Raw genomic sequence first — 12,610 nt, 5'->3', positions numbered from 1 at the left:
GAACTTGGTTCGCCGAGAGAGTTTGAGAACGTAGTCGCGCATGCGTATGGCGCGCCGGAAGCCGGTAGCCCGTGCATAAGACTCTGGGTAACCCCGCGCGTGGCCCTTTTCTGCCTCTGCGAGCGAGCGGGACGCGGGGAGGAGAGCGAAGCGCCTCCATGTGAGTTGATAGGGAGGAGGAAAATAAGGGTGGAAACCGGAGTCTTATTGGGGGGCGGTGAGGGGGAAGGCTATCAACCGGCGCGAAGGCCAGAAAAAGGCCTCTGGGGGGGCCGGGAAGGGGCACGTGGGGCGGGAGGAGGGAGGCGCAGAGAAACCGAGGAAGGGCGGCGGTGAAGCCACTGTGCGGGGAGGCCTCGCTTCAGATCCCGCCTGACTGCCGAGCAGGCCACGTGGCCGCTCGTCACCCCTCGGTGCTACTCCGCAGGGTTGTTGTGAAGGAGGGAGACGGAGGACCAGTTGCGCCTCCCTCCTTCGGCTCCTGGGGGGGGGGAGGGAACGTGATGAGTTTTATTTCAGCAACAGTCGTTTTAAGAAGGGAGGGCGAGCGACCTTGTCTTTCTCCCCACCTGGCCTTCCGTAGCTGATTCCTGCATTGCTGTGGGTTGGACTAGATCAGTGTTTCCCAACCTTGGGCCTCCAGCTGTTTTTGAACTACAACTCCCATCATCCCTAGCTAGCAAGACCAGTGGTCAGGGATGATGGGAATTGTAGTTCAAAAACAGCTGGAGGCCCAAGGTTGGGAAACACTGCCTTAGGGTATCTCCCAACCCTACAGTTGTGCGATATGCTTCAGCCAGACTTGCAAGTCGCATTTAGCCCTACCAATTTTATATGAGGCCCACTTCAAGAGCCTTCTCTTTCCTTCACCACTTCACAAAAGGGAAAGTAGGCCCGATTTTGCAGATCTGGTCCCCACCTTTGCTTAAGAAAGAAAGAAGGAAGGAAGGGGCCAAGCCTGCAGTCATACACTTTTGTCACTTTGAGCAAAGATAGCATTTCATTTCTTTTATTTGTTGCACAAGTCAGCCTGTGTTGTCTCAGTTGCATTGTCCCAAGGGTTTGGGGCGCCAGATCTTCACATTCAAAATGAGGGTGAAAAACAGTGCCCTAACTTTCTAGACAAGAATACAGCAACATTACAGGTAGCTAAGATGATGGCCTCCGTAAATTGTTTCACTGCAGCTCCCATCAGCCCCAGAAATGATGGGAGCTGAAGTTGATAAACATATGATGGATAACATTTTGGCCAATTCTGATGTATTTATTTCTTTATTTTGGAAATGGCTCGAGTGGTGGATCTGATAGTGAGCAAGGTAACCCAGATTTGAATGAATGAGCATACAAATGTTGAATGCGGGATGTAGCTCACATAATTGATACCTATCCAAACCTTTGCAAGAGTCTTGAAGCTTGCTCACAATATTTGATGTCCTGTGTACCAGTAAAGGGTGACAGCTCATACCTTTCATGTGCATAAAGGTACTTGACCTTGCTAGCAAAAAAAATCACTTTTGTGTGGCAGCTAGTACAGGTTCAGTTTGCATATTCTACCTGAGCCATTGAAGGGTAGATTGGGCGAATTCAATACCTAATATTTATTCCACCTCTAGAATGACTGACTGGGAGACAGCCCCTGCTGTGGCAGAGACCCCTGATATCAAGCTGTTTGGGAAATGGAGTACAGATGATGTGCAGATCAGTGACATCTCCTTGCAGGTATGGAATGAGGTTGTAAACAAACTGGACAGAGCTCTTGGACAGTGTTGTCTTCCAGCGGAGAATGAGCTTGCATCCCTGCTTGTTTCCTAATACTTTTTCCTTATGCTTCTTTAGGATTACATTGCAGTGAAGGAGAAATATGCCAAGTATTTGCCACACAGTGCTGGGCGCTATGCTGCCAAGCGCTTCCGGAAAGCCCAGTGTCCTATCGTTGAGCGCCTCACTAACTCGATGATGATGCATGGACGCAACAATGGCAAGAAGCTCATGACTGTGCGCATCATCAAGCATGCCTTTGAGATCATCCATCTGCTCACAGGAGAGGTGAGACACGGACCAGAAAAGCTGTCTGTGGAAGCTGACATATTGTGAGATGGGTTTTTGATCCTGGAGGCTAGAGGGAGAGGAGATGGATAAACGCCCACCAGAAAGAAATACCTGGTGTGGCGAGGCCTAGCTATGCACATTGAAGCAAAATTTAGGTATAGTTTTAGAAAACATTAGTTGACTAAGAAATGTGTTTTTGTCATCTAAAGAGTAAGTGGATGTTCTTTCTACTCACTAGTAGTGTATTTTGGGAAGAATAGCCCAGTATGTGTTCATTCAGAAGGCAAGCAATAGAAAAATCTGTTTCCTCCCAACCCATCAGACACTAATTGTGTTGACTGATGTGGCCCATTACATGCTTCCCATTATTTTCAGTGTGATGCAAAGTAGTGTGTTTCTCAGAATATGTTCGGCTATTGGTTGAGGTAAAGGTTTTAATCCATTCCCTAAGGTCCAGCTAGATTTAGATTTAGATTGCTAAATATGTATGTTGCAATCTTATTTTCCCACTTGACAAATTAAAAACGATCAAATCAAATTGGTTATGACTCGCATCCACTTGAGAGTTCTTAAAGTACTTATAAGTGAAATTGTGGATTTTCTAATACAAATAAGTGATTTGTTCCTAAAATCAATCTCCATTCTTGCAAGGTTTCCAGAACTGCCGTAGAACTACCTGGTTTGTGTTAGGTTTTTAGCAGGTGTTAAGCAGTTAGCATTTTCACAAGTGTTTTAACTGTAGTATTAGACAAAGGTTTCCATTACCAAGCCTTCTGGATATGGTAGGGTGAAAATTCAGCTCCCCAAAAGTACAGAATTGCATAGGTTTGTATTTACTGGGCTATCCTGATTTGCTATGCATCTTGTGTTTCCTATATTCTTATTAATACTCTTATATACTAAGAGCATTTATGTGAATTAACATTTGGGCAGGGCAGGTCTCCCTTTCACTTGGGATGAAATTTGCAGGTTTTGTGGATGGGCTTACAGGATTCTTCTCAGTTCCTTAAGTATATATTACCTTTGTTCTCTAGCCTTGTTTTTTTGTTTTTAGTTTGGAGGAATTGTGTGTCTCATTGGAGGGATTGTACCATTGGTAACTGCAGAATAGTTCATACACCAGTTTTATTGTCTAGGAAGATGGGAGACCTTGTCATTAACTTCCTGTAAGCCATTTCTGGTATATGAACCTAGAATATTTTTTGCTAATCTTCACTTGTGTGGGCTGTGTCCATTATACAGAAGGGGAAAGTGAGTCTGAAGAGATGTGTCTTGTATAAGTCATGACATTGGCTGTTGTTAGAAGTTGTATGTTACTCCGTGGAGTAGACAGTAGTTGCAGCCTTAACCTGCTTTTATCTTTTTTACAGAACCCCCTTCAAGTCCTGGTGAATGCCATCATCAACAGTGGCCCTCGTGAAGACTCTACCCGTATTGGTCGAGCTGGCACAGTGAGGAGACAAGCTGTTGATGTGTCACCTTTGCGTCGTGTCAATCAGGTACGGGATTGTCTTGTAAGAGTTGTTTGACTGTGGAATGAGCTCCCTTGGCAGGTGGTGGTGGTTTTCAAGCAGAGGTTGGATGGCCACCTGTTGGGGTGCTTTAGTCAAGATTCCTGCATTGCAGGGGGTTGGACTGGATGATCCTCAGGGTCCCTTCCAACTCTACAATTCTATGATTAAGGAAGAGCATTTTCTCACCTGACTCTGCATGCCAATGTAATCTCTGTCTCCCCCCTGCAGGCTATCTGGTTGCTCTGCACTGGGGCTCGTGAAGCTGCCTTCCGCAACATAAAGACCATAGCTGAGTGCCTAGCAGATGAGCTGATCAATGCAGCTAAGGTGAGAATCAACTAATAGCAAGTTCCTTCAGTGGGGTTTAAGTAGCATCCTGGCAGTGGCACATTCTAATCTTTTTTTACTGTTGTTATTCTAGTGTGTGGTTAATTAATTTCCTGTTTTGGAAGCTTTTAAACTCCTGCTGCTTCTTAATTTTGAAAACATATTTTCTAGTAGTGTTGTGTTCTTGTGTTTTTAAGTTTTATGCAAGAGCAGCGTTTTCCTGAAAGGTGGTGTAGGAATAAGTAAATTGTTGTCACTTGGAAATCAGCAGCAGGGTTTTCAAAGCCAGGTGCAGGGATGGTAAATAGGGCTCTCATTATAACCCCAAGAATGAATTGGTTTGCGGTTGCGTTGTCCTAAACTGCAAAATATACAAGTGCAGCACTCCTTGAAGATTTTAGCTGAAAGTTGCCTGAGAGATGCCTTGTGCAGCAGTAGGAACAGTTCCTGAAACTGAGACATTGTCACAGCAGCCCATGGTTGCTCTTGGTCATGGGTAGGCAAACTAAGGCCCGGGGGCCAGATCCGGCCCAATTGCCTTCTCAATCTGGCCAGCGGACGGTCTGGGAATCAGCATGTTTTTACATGAGTAGAATGTGTCCTTTTATTTAAAATGCCCCATCTCCGTGGGGCATAGGAATTCGTTCAATTCCCCCCCCCCAAATATAGTCTGTCCCCCCCACAAGGTCTGAGGGACAGTGGACCGGCCCCCTGCTGAAAAAGTTTGCTGACCCCTGCTCTAGGTCCAGCTGTTAACAGCATTCTCAGGCAACATAATCTCTCTTGTAAAATGATTGCTTGACACGCAACCTGGTATTTGGCCCAAAAAGCTTACGGTGTTGTGGGATTGAAACCATAATCTTAAATAGCTGAAATGGTATCCATTATGTGTATATGCCAGTTGCTGCAGCTATTCTGTAGCAGCTCCTTCAGCTGTTCATTGGAGGGGTGACTGTGAAGGTGTATGTGACTAGAATTGCCACCTATTGGGAAGAAGTTATTTGAGCAGATTGCTTCAGGCTGAGCTTGGGATCATGCTGCTGTGTGTGTATGTCTGTGTCTCACGGTTGCCTCCCATTTCTAGGGTTCCTCCAACTCTTATGCCATCAAGAAGAAGGACGAGTTGGAGCGTGTGGCCAAGTCCAACCGTTAAGAGCTGCTGCTGCTGGATATCCAAAGCAAATAAATTCTCATTTTCACACTGTTTTGCTCCTCTTCCTTGCGATCCACCTTCTTCTGAAGCATGTGGACCTATGACCAAAAAGATAATCTGTGTTGTGATGTAGCAGTTTAGAGGCAGCAATGGCTGCCAACTTGGATGGCTTTTAAAAAAAGAGGATTGGAAAAATTCATGGCTAAAACTGTCAGGAACTACTAGCTATGATGGCTGTGTGGTACCTGACACACTGTGTGTGCCTCTGAATGTCAGTTGCTTGAAATCACAAGTGGGGAGAGTTGCTGTCACACTCAAGTCCTGCTTGTGGTCTCTCTACAGCCACCTGATTGACTACTTGGAGAGTATGCTGGACAACGTGGAACCATGATCAGATCTAGTTTGGCTGTTGTGTTCTTAAATAGATTACAGCAACAACCAACCCAGAACACAGCTAAAATAACTGAAACACTTAAAGCTAGCATAAACTGCACCCAACGGGAACTTGGTGCAGAAGTAAAGCACCCCTAGATTGTGATTAAAAGCCTGGGAGAGAACAAGATGTTCTCCTTCTCATTTGCCCTGAAATAACATAGCGCAGGCCACCAGGTGAGCCTTTGGCTGGGCTACCACTGACAAGGTCTTCTCCCTAGCAACTCCCTAGCAACTGCTCAAGTTAGACACCTCTGGTTATCTGCTGCAAACCACCTAGATAAGTAGATCCCAATTCGCATTTTGCCCACTTCTGTTCTAAAGGAATGTGGAAGAGTTGCTGTTCCCTGGAGCTTTCTGTCATTTTCATATCAGCAGGAGCAGAAGAGTTAGGTTACCTTGTTTGTTTTACTCTCAGTCAGGGATAAGTTAGTACAGCTCAGACCTTTATGCTCATCCTTTGCTGCAAGCGATCCAGTCTGTGGACATTCTTCATTTCCAGTTTCTCTAGGAAGGCTGCATTCAGCTTATTTGTGTTCATGATCTGCAGAAAGTTTCACAGGTCAGTCATGCCTGCAAACCACACAAATCTTGGGTTTCGAATTTCATCCAAACAAACTTATCACCTTTTTCTGTAAAACTTGGTCTTGCACTAAGCAAAGTACAACAGGGTTATTTGTTTAGAAAGGGAATTCCAAATATGTATGTGTCTATTGATGCTGGGTGTGCATCCTTCGTCCAAGTGCACTAAAAAAATTCCACACCAAGCAGAGTTTTACTTCCCTAAAGAATTTTTCATTCCACTTCCTGTGTTTACAGAAGTGACTTTGGCATGGTAAAAGTTGGGAAAGGGCTGTAACTTCGCGGTTCCAACACCTTTGTATCCAGGGGCCAGGTTTAATCTTTTCTTAAATTTGCAGTTCCAAGATGAGAGATTGCATTGCAATTTGGTGCACATAAATACAAGTTGTGAAATTTATCGAATGCCAAAAGATTAACAGGTGTCTAAATTGGAGGCCCCTTTTTGAGCATGAGGCCCTGGGCCGAAGAGCTATCCACATCCCCTCCAATCAGCCTCTACATCTGTACATGGAGGCTAGTTAGCTAACATGGATCATAGTTACAGGTCTGTGGAGATATCTAAGCTGTTTGACTACGTCCTTGTCCTTTCACTTCAGACGATGGATGAGGAACATGCTGTCTCCCATTATCTCTGAGTATTGGCCATATAGGCTGGGGTTGATAGAAGTTAAGAGTTGAATAGCATCTGGAGAGCTGCAGGTTCACATGGGGGGAAATTGCCACTTTTTGAAAGGGGTTTGCTGAAATCCAAGGATTCTGGTGAATCCAGTGTCCGCGTAAAGTGATTGGCACCACCTGCTCTGCAAAATATGTGTCCTTGTGATGGCAAACAGAGCAGCCTTCCCCAGTTGTCCCTACTAAGATCTTGTGGGGCAGGTCCTCCCTGTCTGGCTGCATGTCAGCTACCCAACACCACCTGAAGCAAGTCACAAGCACATACCAGGCCACTGGGTTTATCCCAGGGGTAGTGGCTTCCTGTTGGTCAAAAATGCCTTTGGAATGACGTGGGAGAGATCTTCCGGTTTGGTCCTGTCTCACCAGCATGTATGTTCCGCGTTCCAGGACGGGTCCTTGAGGTGGTGCCCTTAAGGGCAGGTTGGCAGAAGAGACTGACTTCAGGAGGATGCAATTCATCTGGATGCTTTCCTATGCAATAACGCAAGGCAACTCATACGCAGGTCCTGCTTAGAACCATAGAATTGTAGAGTTGGAAATGGACCCTGAGGATCATCTAGTTCAACCCCCTGCAATGCAGGAATATCTTGTGAATGAAGAGGTGTGGGAGGAATCTTTGGTCCTCTGAGATTGTGCCAAGACAATGCCCATCAGTTCCCAGCAAGCATAGCCAATGGCCAGGGATGATGGGAGGAGTTCAGCAACATCAAAGGCAATGGTACAGCACACCTGTCTTAAAGATTCCAATTCCGTAACAATGTAATTATTGTGTATTATTATTTATTAAATTTGTATACCGCCCTGTACCCGCAGGTCTCAGGGCAGTTCACAACATAAAAGCGCGATATAAAAAACACCAAATACATAATAAATACAAGAACAACCCCCCCCAACACATTTTAAAAGGGCATTGGATTTTAAAACCTACGCAGCAGAGATTTCCGTGTGCAACCGAGGACTGTTATAGAAACAGCCCAAAGGTCATGCAACACAAACACACTTTATGCTTTTGCTAGCAGAAAATGCCCATTGCTTTAGGTAAAGGTAAAGGGACCCCTGACCATTAGGTCCAGTCATGGCCGACTCTGGGGTTGCAGCGCTCATCTCGCTTTACTGGCCGAGGGAGCCGGCATACAGCTTCCGGGTCATGTGGCCAGCATGACTAAGCCGCTTCTGGAGAACCAGAGCAGTGCATGGAAATGCCGTTTACCTTCCCGTTGGAGCTGTACCTATTTATCTACTTGCACTTTGAGGTGCTTTTGAACTGCTAGGTTGGCAGGAGCTGGGACCGAGCAACAGAAGCTCACCCTGTCGCAGGGATGGTTTAACCCACAGCCGACCCACACCCATTGCTTTAGAGCTCACTAAAAGATAATGCCAACAGGTGGCAGCCTTCCTTAGTCAATGAGATAAAGCAGCAGGAGCAGGAAAGTTGCCTTGCCGGTGATTTACAGAGTAACCACTTTGTGACAGAGGGGCTGGGTTTTTAATTTAATTTTTGTTTTATTGTGGGTGTCTTCTGCAACATGTTCTAGACCAGGGTTTCCCAAACGTGGGTCTCCAGCTGGTTTTGGACTACAACTCCCACCATCCTGAGCTAGCAGGGATGATGGGAATTGTAGTCCGAAAACAGCTGGGGACCCAAGTTTGGGAAACCCTGGTCTAGGCACATAGGAACATGGGAAGCTGCCTTGTATTGAGTCAAACCAGTGGCCCATCTCAGCTCAGTATGGTCTGCACCAGAAGGCGGCAGCCATCCAAGATTGCAGAGAGCGGCATCTCTCTCAACCCTTCCTGGAGAGGCCTGGGGTTGAACCTGCGACCTTCGGCATCCAGTGCAGATGGTCTGCCACTGAGCTACAGGACCTTCCCCACAATAGTGCATTAATGATGAATTTATTCTGCTTTGTGTTTATTTACTTTATTTTTACAGTTATACCACAGCTTTTCCTCTAAGGAGCTTGGGGTGGTGTACATAGCTCTCCGCATTTTATCCTGTGAGGTAGTTCAGGTGGAGAGTGAGTCACTCAGCGAGCATCATGGCTAAGTGGGGATTTGAACCCTGCTCTCCCAGGTCTTAGATCAGCACCTTGACCACCCACACCGCACTGGCTCTTGTTCTGCCATGGTTCCCCAATGCTACCACATTATTGCTGTATGAAAAATTGCAGGATAAAGGTAAAGGATCCTGGATGGTTAAGTCCAGTCATAGATGACTACAGTGGTACCTCGGGTTACAGCCGCTTCAGGGTACAGACTCCGCTAACCCAGAAATAGTACCTCAGGTTAAAAACTTTACCTCAGGATGAGAACAGAAATTGCGCGGCGGCAGCAGGAGGCCCCATTAGCTAAAGTGGTACCTCAGGTTAAGAACAATTTCAGGTTAAGAACGGACCTCCAGAACAAATTAAGTTCTTAACCCGAGGTACCACTGTATGGGGTTGCGGCGCTCATCTCGCTTTCAGGCTGAGGGAGACAGCGTTTGTCCACAGACAGCTTTCCGGGTCATGTGGCCAGCATGACTAAACCGCTTCTGGCGCAATGGGACGCCATGACGGAAACCAGAGCACACGGAAATGCCGTCTACCTTCCCGCCACAGCGGTACCTATTTATCTACTCGCACTGGTGTGTTTTTGAACTGCTAGGTTGGCAGGAGCTGGGACAAAGCAACGGGAGTTCACCCCATCGCAGGAATTCGAACTGCCAACCTTCTGATCGGCAAGCCCAAGAGGCTCAGTTGTTTAGACCACAGCGCCACCCGCGTCCTGTTTCAGCAGGATATACATTGGCTGGAAATGAAACAGCATGAGAGAGCGCCCCAGAACATTTGCAAGTGCAAATGTTGTTGAAATGATGATTGTGTATGACCACCCCAGTACTGTCGTGATGGATGCAGAATAAAATGGAGGTCTGGAGGCGCCCACTGAGAATCAAATCCGTGGATGGAGAACCCAAGGGGCGATCTTTTGAGGCAGTTGAGGGGCGGCTTTCTCACAGTTCTTCAGCTCTTGCTGAACTATGAATCCCTAGCAGTGGTCATGCTGGCCAGGCTTGGTGCCTTAGGCAGTCCCGTAGGGTGACAAAGGAGACGAAGATTCCTGTACCTTTCACAGCTTTGTGAAAATGGGAGTTTTTGAAGGTGCAGCTGTTGTGCCGGGGTGGTGGTAGGTGGGGAGACAAAAGCACCAATCTGCACACACTTCTACACCTGGGGAAGAAGAACCTGTGTCCCTCCATATTTTGTTGGACTGACTCCAACTCCTATCAGGTATAGTGGTACCTCGGATTACAGATGCTTCAGGTTACAGACTCCGCTAACCCAGAAATAGTGCTTCAGATTAAGAACTTTGCTTCAGGATGAGAACAGAAATTGTGCTACGGCGGGAGGCCCCATTAGCTAAAGTGGTGCTTCAGGTTAAGAACAGTTTAAGGTTAAGTACGGACCTCTGGAACGAATTAAGTACTTAACCCGAGGTACCACTGTACTGACGCGTCTCCTGTTAAAAAGGCATAACCAAAAATCTCCCCCCACCAAGTTCAGGGATACTGCAAGATGTACCGTATTTTTCGCTCTATAAGACGCACCAGACCACAAGACGCACCTAGTTTTTGGAGGAGGAAAACAAGAAAAAACCATTCTGAATCTCAGAAGTCAGAACAGTGCAGTGAAAGCAGCAATCCCTCTTGCTGTTCTGGCTTCTGGGATAGCTGCGCAGCCTGCATTCGCTCCATAAGACGCACACACATTTCCCCTTACTTTTTAGGAGGGGAAAAGTGAGTCTTACAGAGCGAAAAATACAGTAAGTCCAGAACTCCATCGCTCCTCCTCCGTTCTACACTATTAAAAGATGCAGGAGTGCAGTACTTCACTTCTCGTGTCATTCTTTCACTAGATATTGTGGAGCAGTATTTGCCAGCCAGGCACCCTCCCAACGTTTTGGGCTACGAAACCCCACATGCGCTGGCTTTTGGGAGTTGTAGCCCAACCTGGAGGCACCCGGTTGGCAAAGATCGGTGTAGAGGATCAATCAGGTTTCTCATGCACAACATGAGGTGGCCAACGTGAGGGGGGAACTTCTCTTCAATGTTGAGGTTTCTGCCCCCCAGGTTCTCTTCTGAGTTTTTTTCCAGTCCTGGCAAGGGCAAAACAGATACGGTTCTGTTGGCTGTGGGAGGTGTGGGCTGGTTGGGCAAGTAAGACTTGAACAGTGACCAGGCAAGTTTTCAGAAACCTCAACACCGTCTTGTGTTTTGCTGTTGGGGCAGATGTCGGGTGTCACCCCTCCTTCTGAGAATGGGCAGGAGGCAACGAAGAGGTCTAGCTTCAGGGGACAGCCCAAGTGTTGTTGTTTTTTTGTGGGGGGGCAATATTCTAGTAGCAAACCTGGGAGCCTGTTGGCTTCAAAGTGTGTGTAAAAGTACAGTACAGGGGTACCTTGGGTTACAGATGCTTCAGGTTACAGACTCTGCTAACCCAGAAATATTACCTCGGGTTAAGAACTTTGCTTCAGGATGAGAACAGAAATCGTGTGGCGGCAGTGGGAGGCCCCATTAGCTAAAATGGTACCTCAGGTTAAGAACAGTTTCAGGTTAAGAATGGACCTCCAGAACGAATTAGGTTCTTTTTTTAAAAAACTTTTTTTTATTCAAAATTAAAACAAAACATATTATCCAGAAACATATCATCCTTATTGCCCCCCCGTATTTTTCCTCCCTCCCCCCTCCCACACACACCCTTCCCTCAGTTCCAGTCTTTGATTTCTCAGAGAATGAATCAAGTTCTTAACCTGAGGTACCACTGTATATAAAATTTTGTAAATCAAACCACCTTTGATAGGTCTCCTATGACCTTCTATCCTTAAATAATGCAGGTGGCAGTTGTGCCCATAAAGAGAAATAGAGATTGTTTGTTTGTTTGTTTCTTTACTATTCAATTTCCACCCCACCCTTCCTCTCAAAGAAGCCCAGGGAAACACATACGGTAACTAAGCAGCAAAACAGTATAATTAGAACTACAGCACATTCATCCCTCAAAGGATTCTGGGTACTGTCGTCTCACAGAGTTATCATTCCCAACCACCCTTAACAACCTGCAGGGCCCAGAATTCTTTGAGGGAAAGAGCAAGTTTTGGATGTGCTTTGAAGATACAGCCAAAGTTCTGTATCAGAGTAGACCATTAAAAAGGCTAGACTAAGGTTACCAGATTTCCCCCCCAATGAATCCAGGGACACTTTTCAACTTCCTACTAAATAGATTGATTTTGTCAGGGGATTGATTTGTAAATCTGGAAACTGTCCCCAGGAATCAGGGACGTCTGGTACCCTTAGACTAGACCCAAGTTAATTAACTTCAACAGGTCTCCCCTGAGCATGACTAAAGTTAGAGGAAACCTACAATAAACAAAAACATGTAAAATACTGAGAAAACGAGAACGTCTAAAAATGTGTGGAAACAGTCATTCACAGTTGGTAATGTCAAGGTTGCCGAGAACAGTATCTCACAGCCATGTGATGCCTGGGTGAATAGGAATGTTTCGAAATCCCCCTGGAGGTTAATCCTGAGGGGAAAAGATGGACGTCAGCCCGGAGGGCATTCAAAAAATGAAGTGTCACCACTGAGAAGGCCCCGTCATGGATCAACGCCAACTGAGGCCCATGTTTGTACTACACATTTAAGCACTATGACACCACTGTCATGGCTTCTCCAATGAATCCTGGGAGCTGTGGTTTGTTAAGGGCGCTATTTCCCTCCCACAGCTACAATTCCCAGAATCCCTCATGGAGAGGGAATGGTTTTCAACCACTCTGGGAACTGCATATTACTTGACTGATATATTAAGACTTTTCAGGCTTTGGTACTCTAGATCTAAGAACTTT

At 46.2% G+C, this 12,610-nt stretch overlaps 1 protein-coding gene across 1 annotated transcript; it reads left to right on the top strand.

Moving 5' to 3' along the window:
• The first annotated feature begins 10 nt into the window (after positions 1-10).
• RPS5 (ribosomal protein S5) lies at positions 11-5,094 on the top strand. The gene is made up of 6 exons (XM_028720028.2): positions 11-160; positions 1,614-1,719; positions 1,837-2,046; positions 3,420-3,548; positions 3,792-3,890; positions 4,975-5,094. Exons 2-6 carry the CDS (start codon positions 1,615-1,617, stop codon positions 5,041-5,043), a joined length of 612 nt encoding a protein of 203 aa, XP_028575861.1. The 5' UTR covers positions 11-160; position 1,614; the 3' UTR covers positions 5,044-5,094.
• The last annotated feature ends 7,516 nt before the right edge of the window (positions 5,095-12,610 follow it).

Source organism: Podarcis muralis, chromosome 2 (genome assembly GCF_964188315.1).
Source record: "Podarcis muralis chromosome 2, rPodMur119.hap1.1, whole genome shotgun sequence".
NCBI lineage: Eukaryota > Metazoa > Chordata > Lepidosauria > Squamata > Lacertidae > Podarcis > Podarcis muralis.
This window is presented reverse-complemented; position numbering and strand designations above follow the sequence as displayed.

Excerpts from the sequence above, each read along its gene's own strand:
- RPS5 (XM_028720028.2), top strand. The coding sequence starts at position 1,615 with ATGACTGACTGGGAGACAGCCCCTGCTGTGGCAGAGACCCCTGATATC. Across the intron at positions 3,549-3,791 it reads CTTTGCGTCGTGTCAATCAG|GCTATCTGGTTGCTCTGCAC; the intron begins GTACGGGATTGT and ends TCCCCCCTGCAG. Across the intron at positions 3,891-4,974 it reads AGCTGATCAATGCAGCTAAG|GGTTCCTCCAACTCTTATGC; the intron begins GTGAGAATCAAC and ends TCCCATTTCTAG.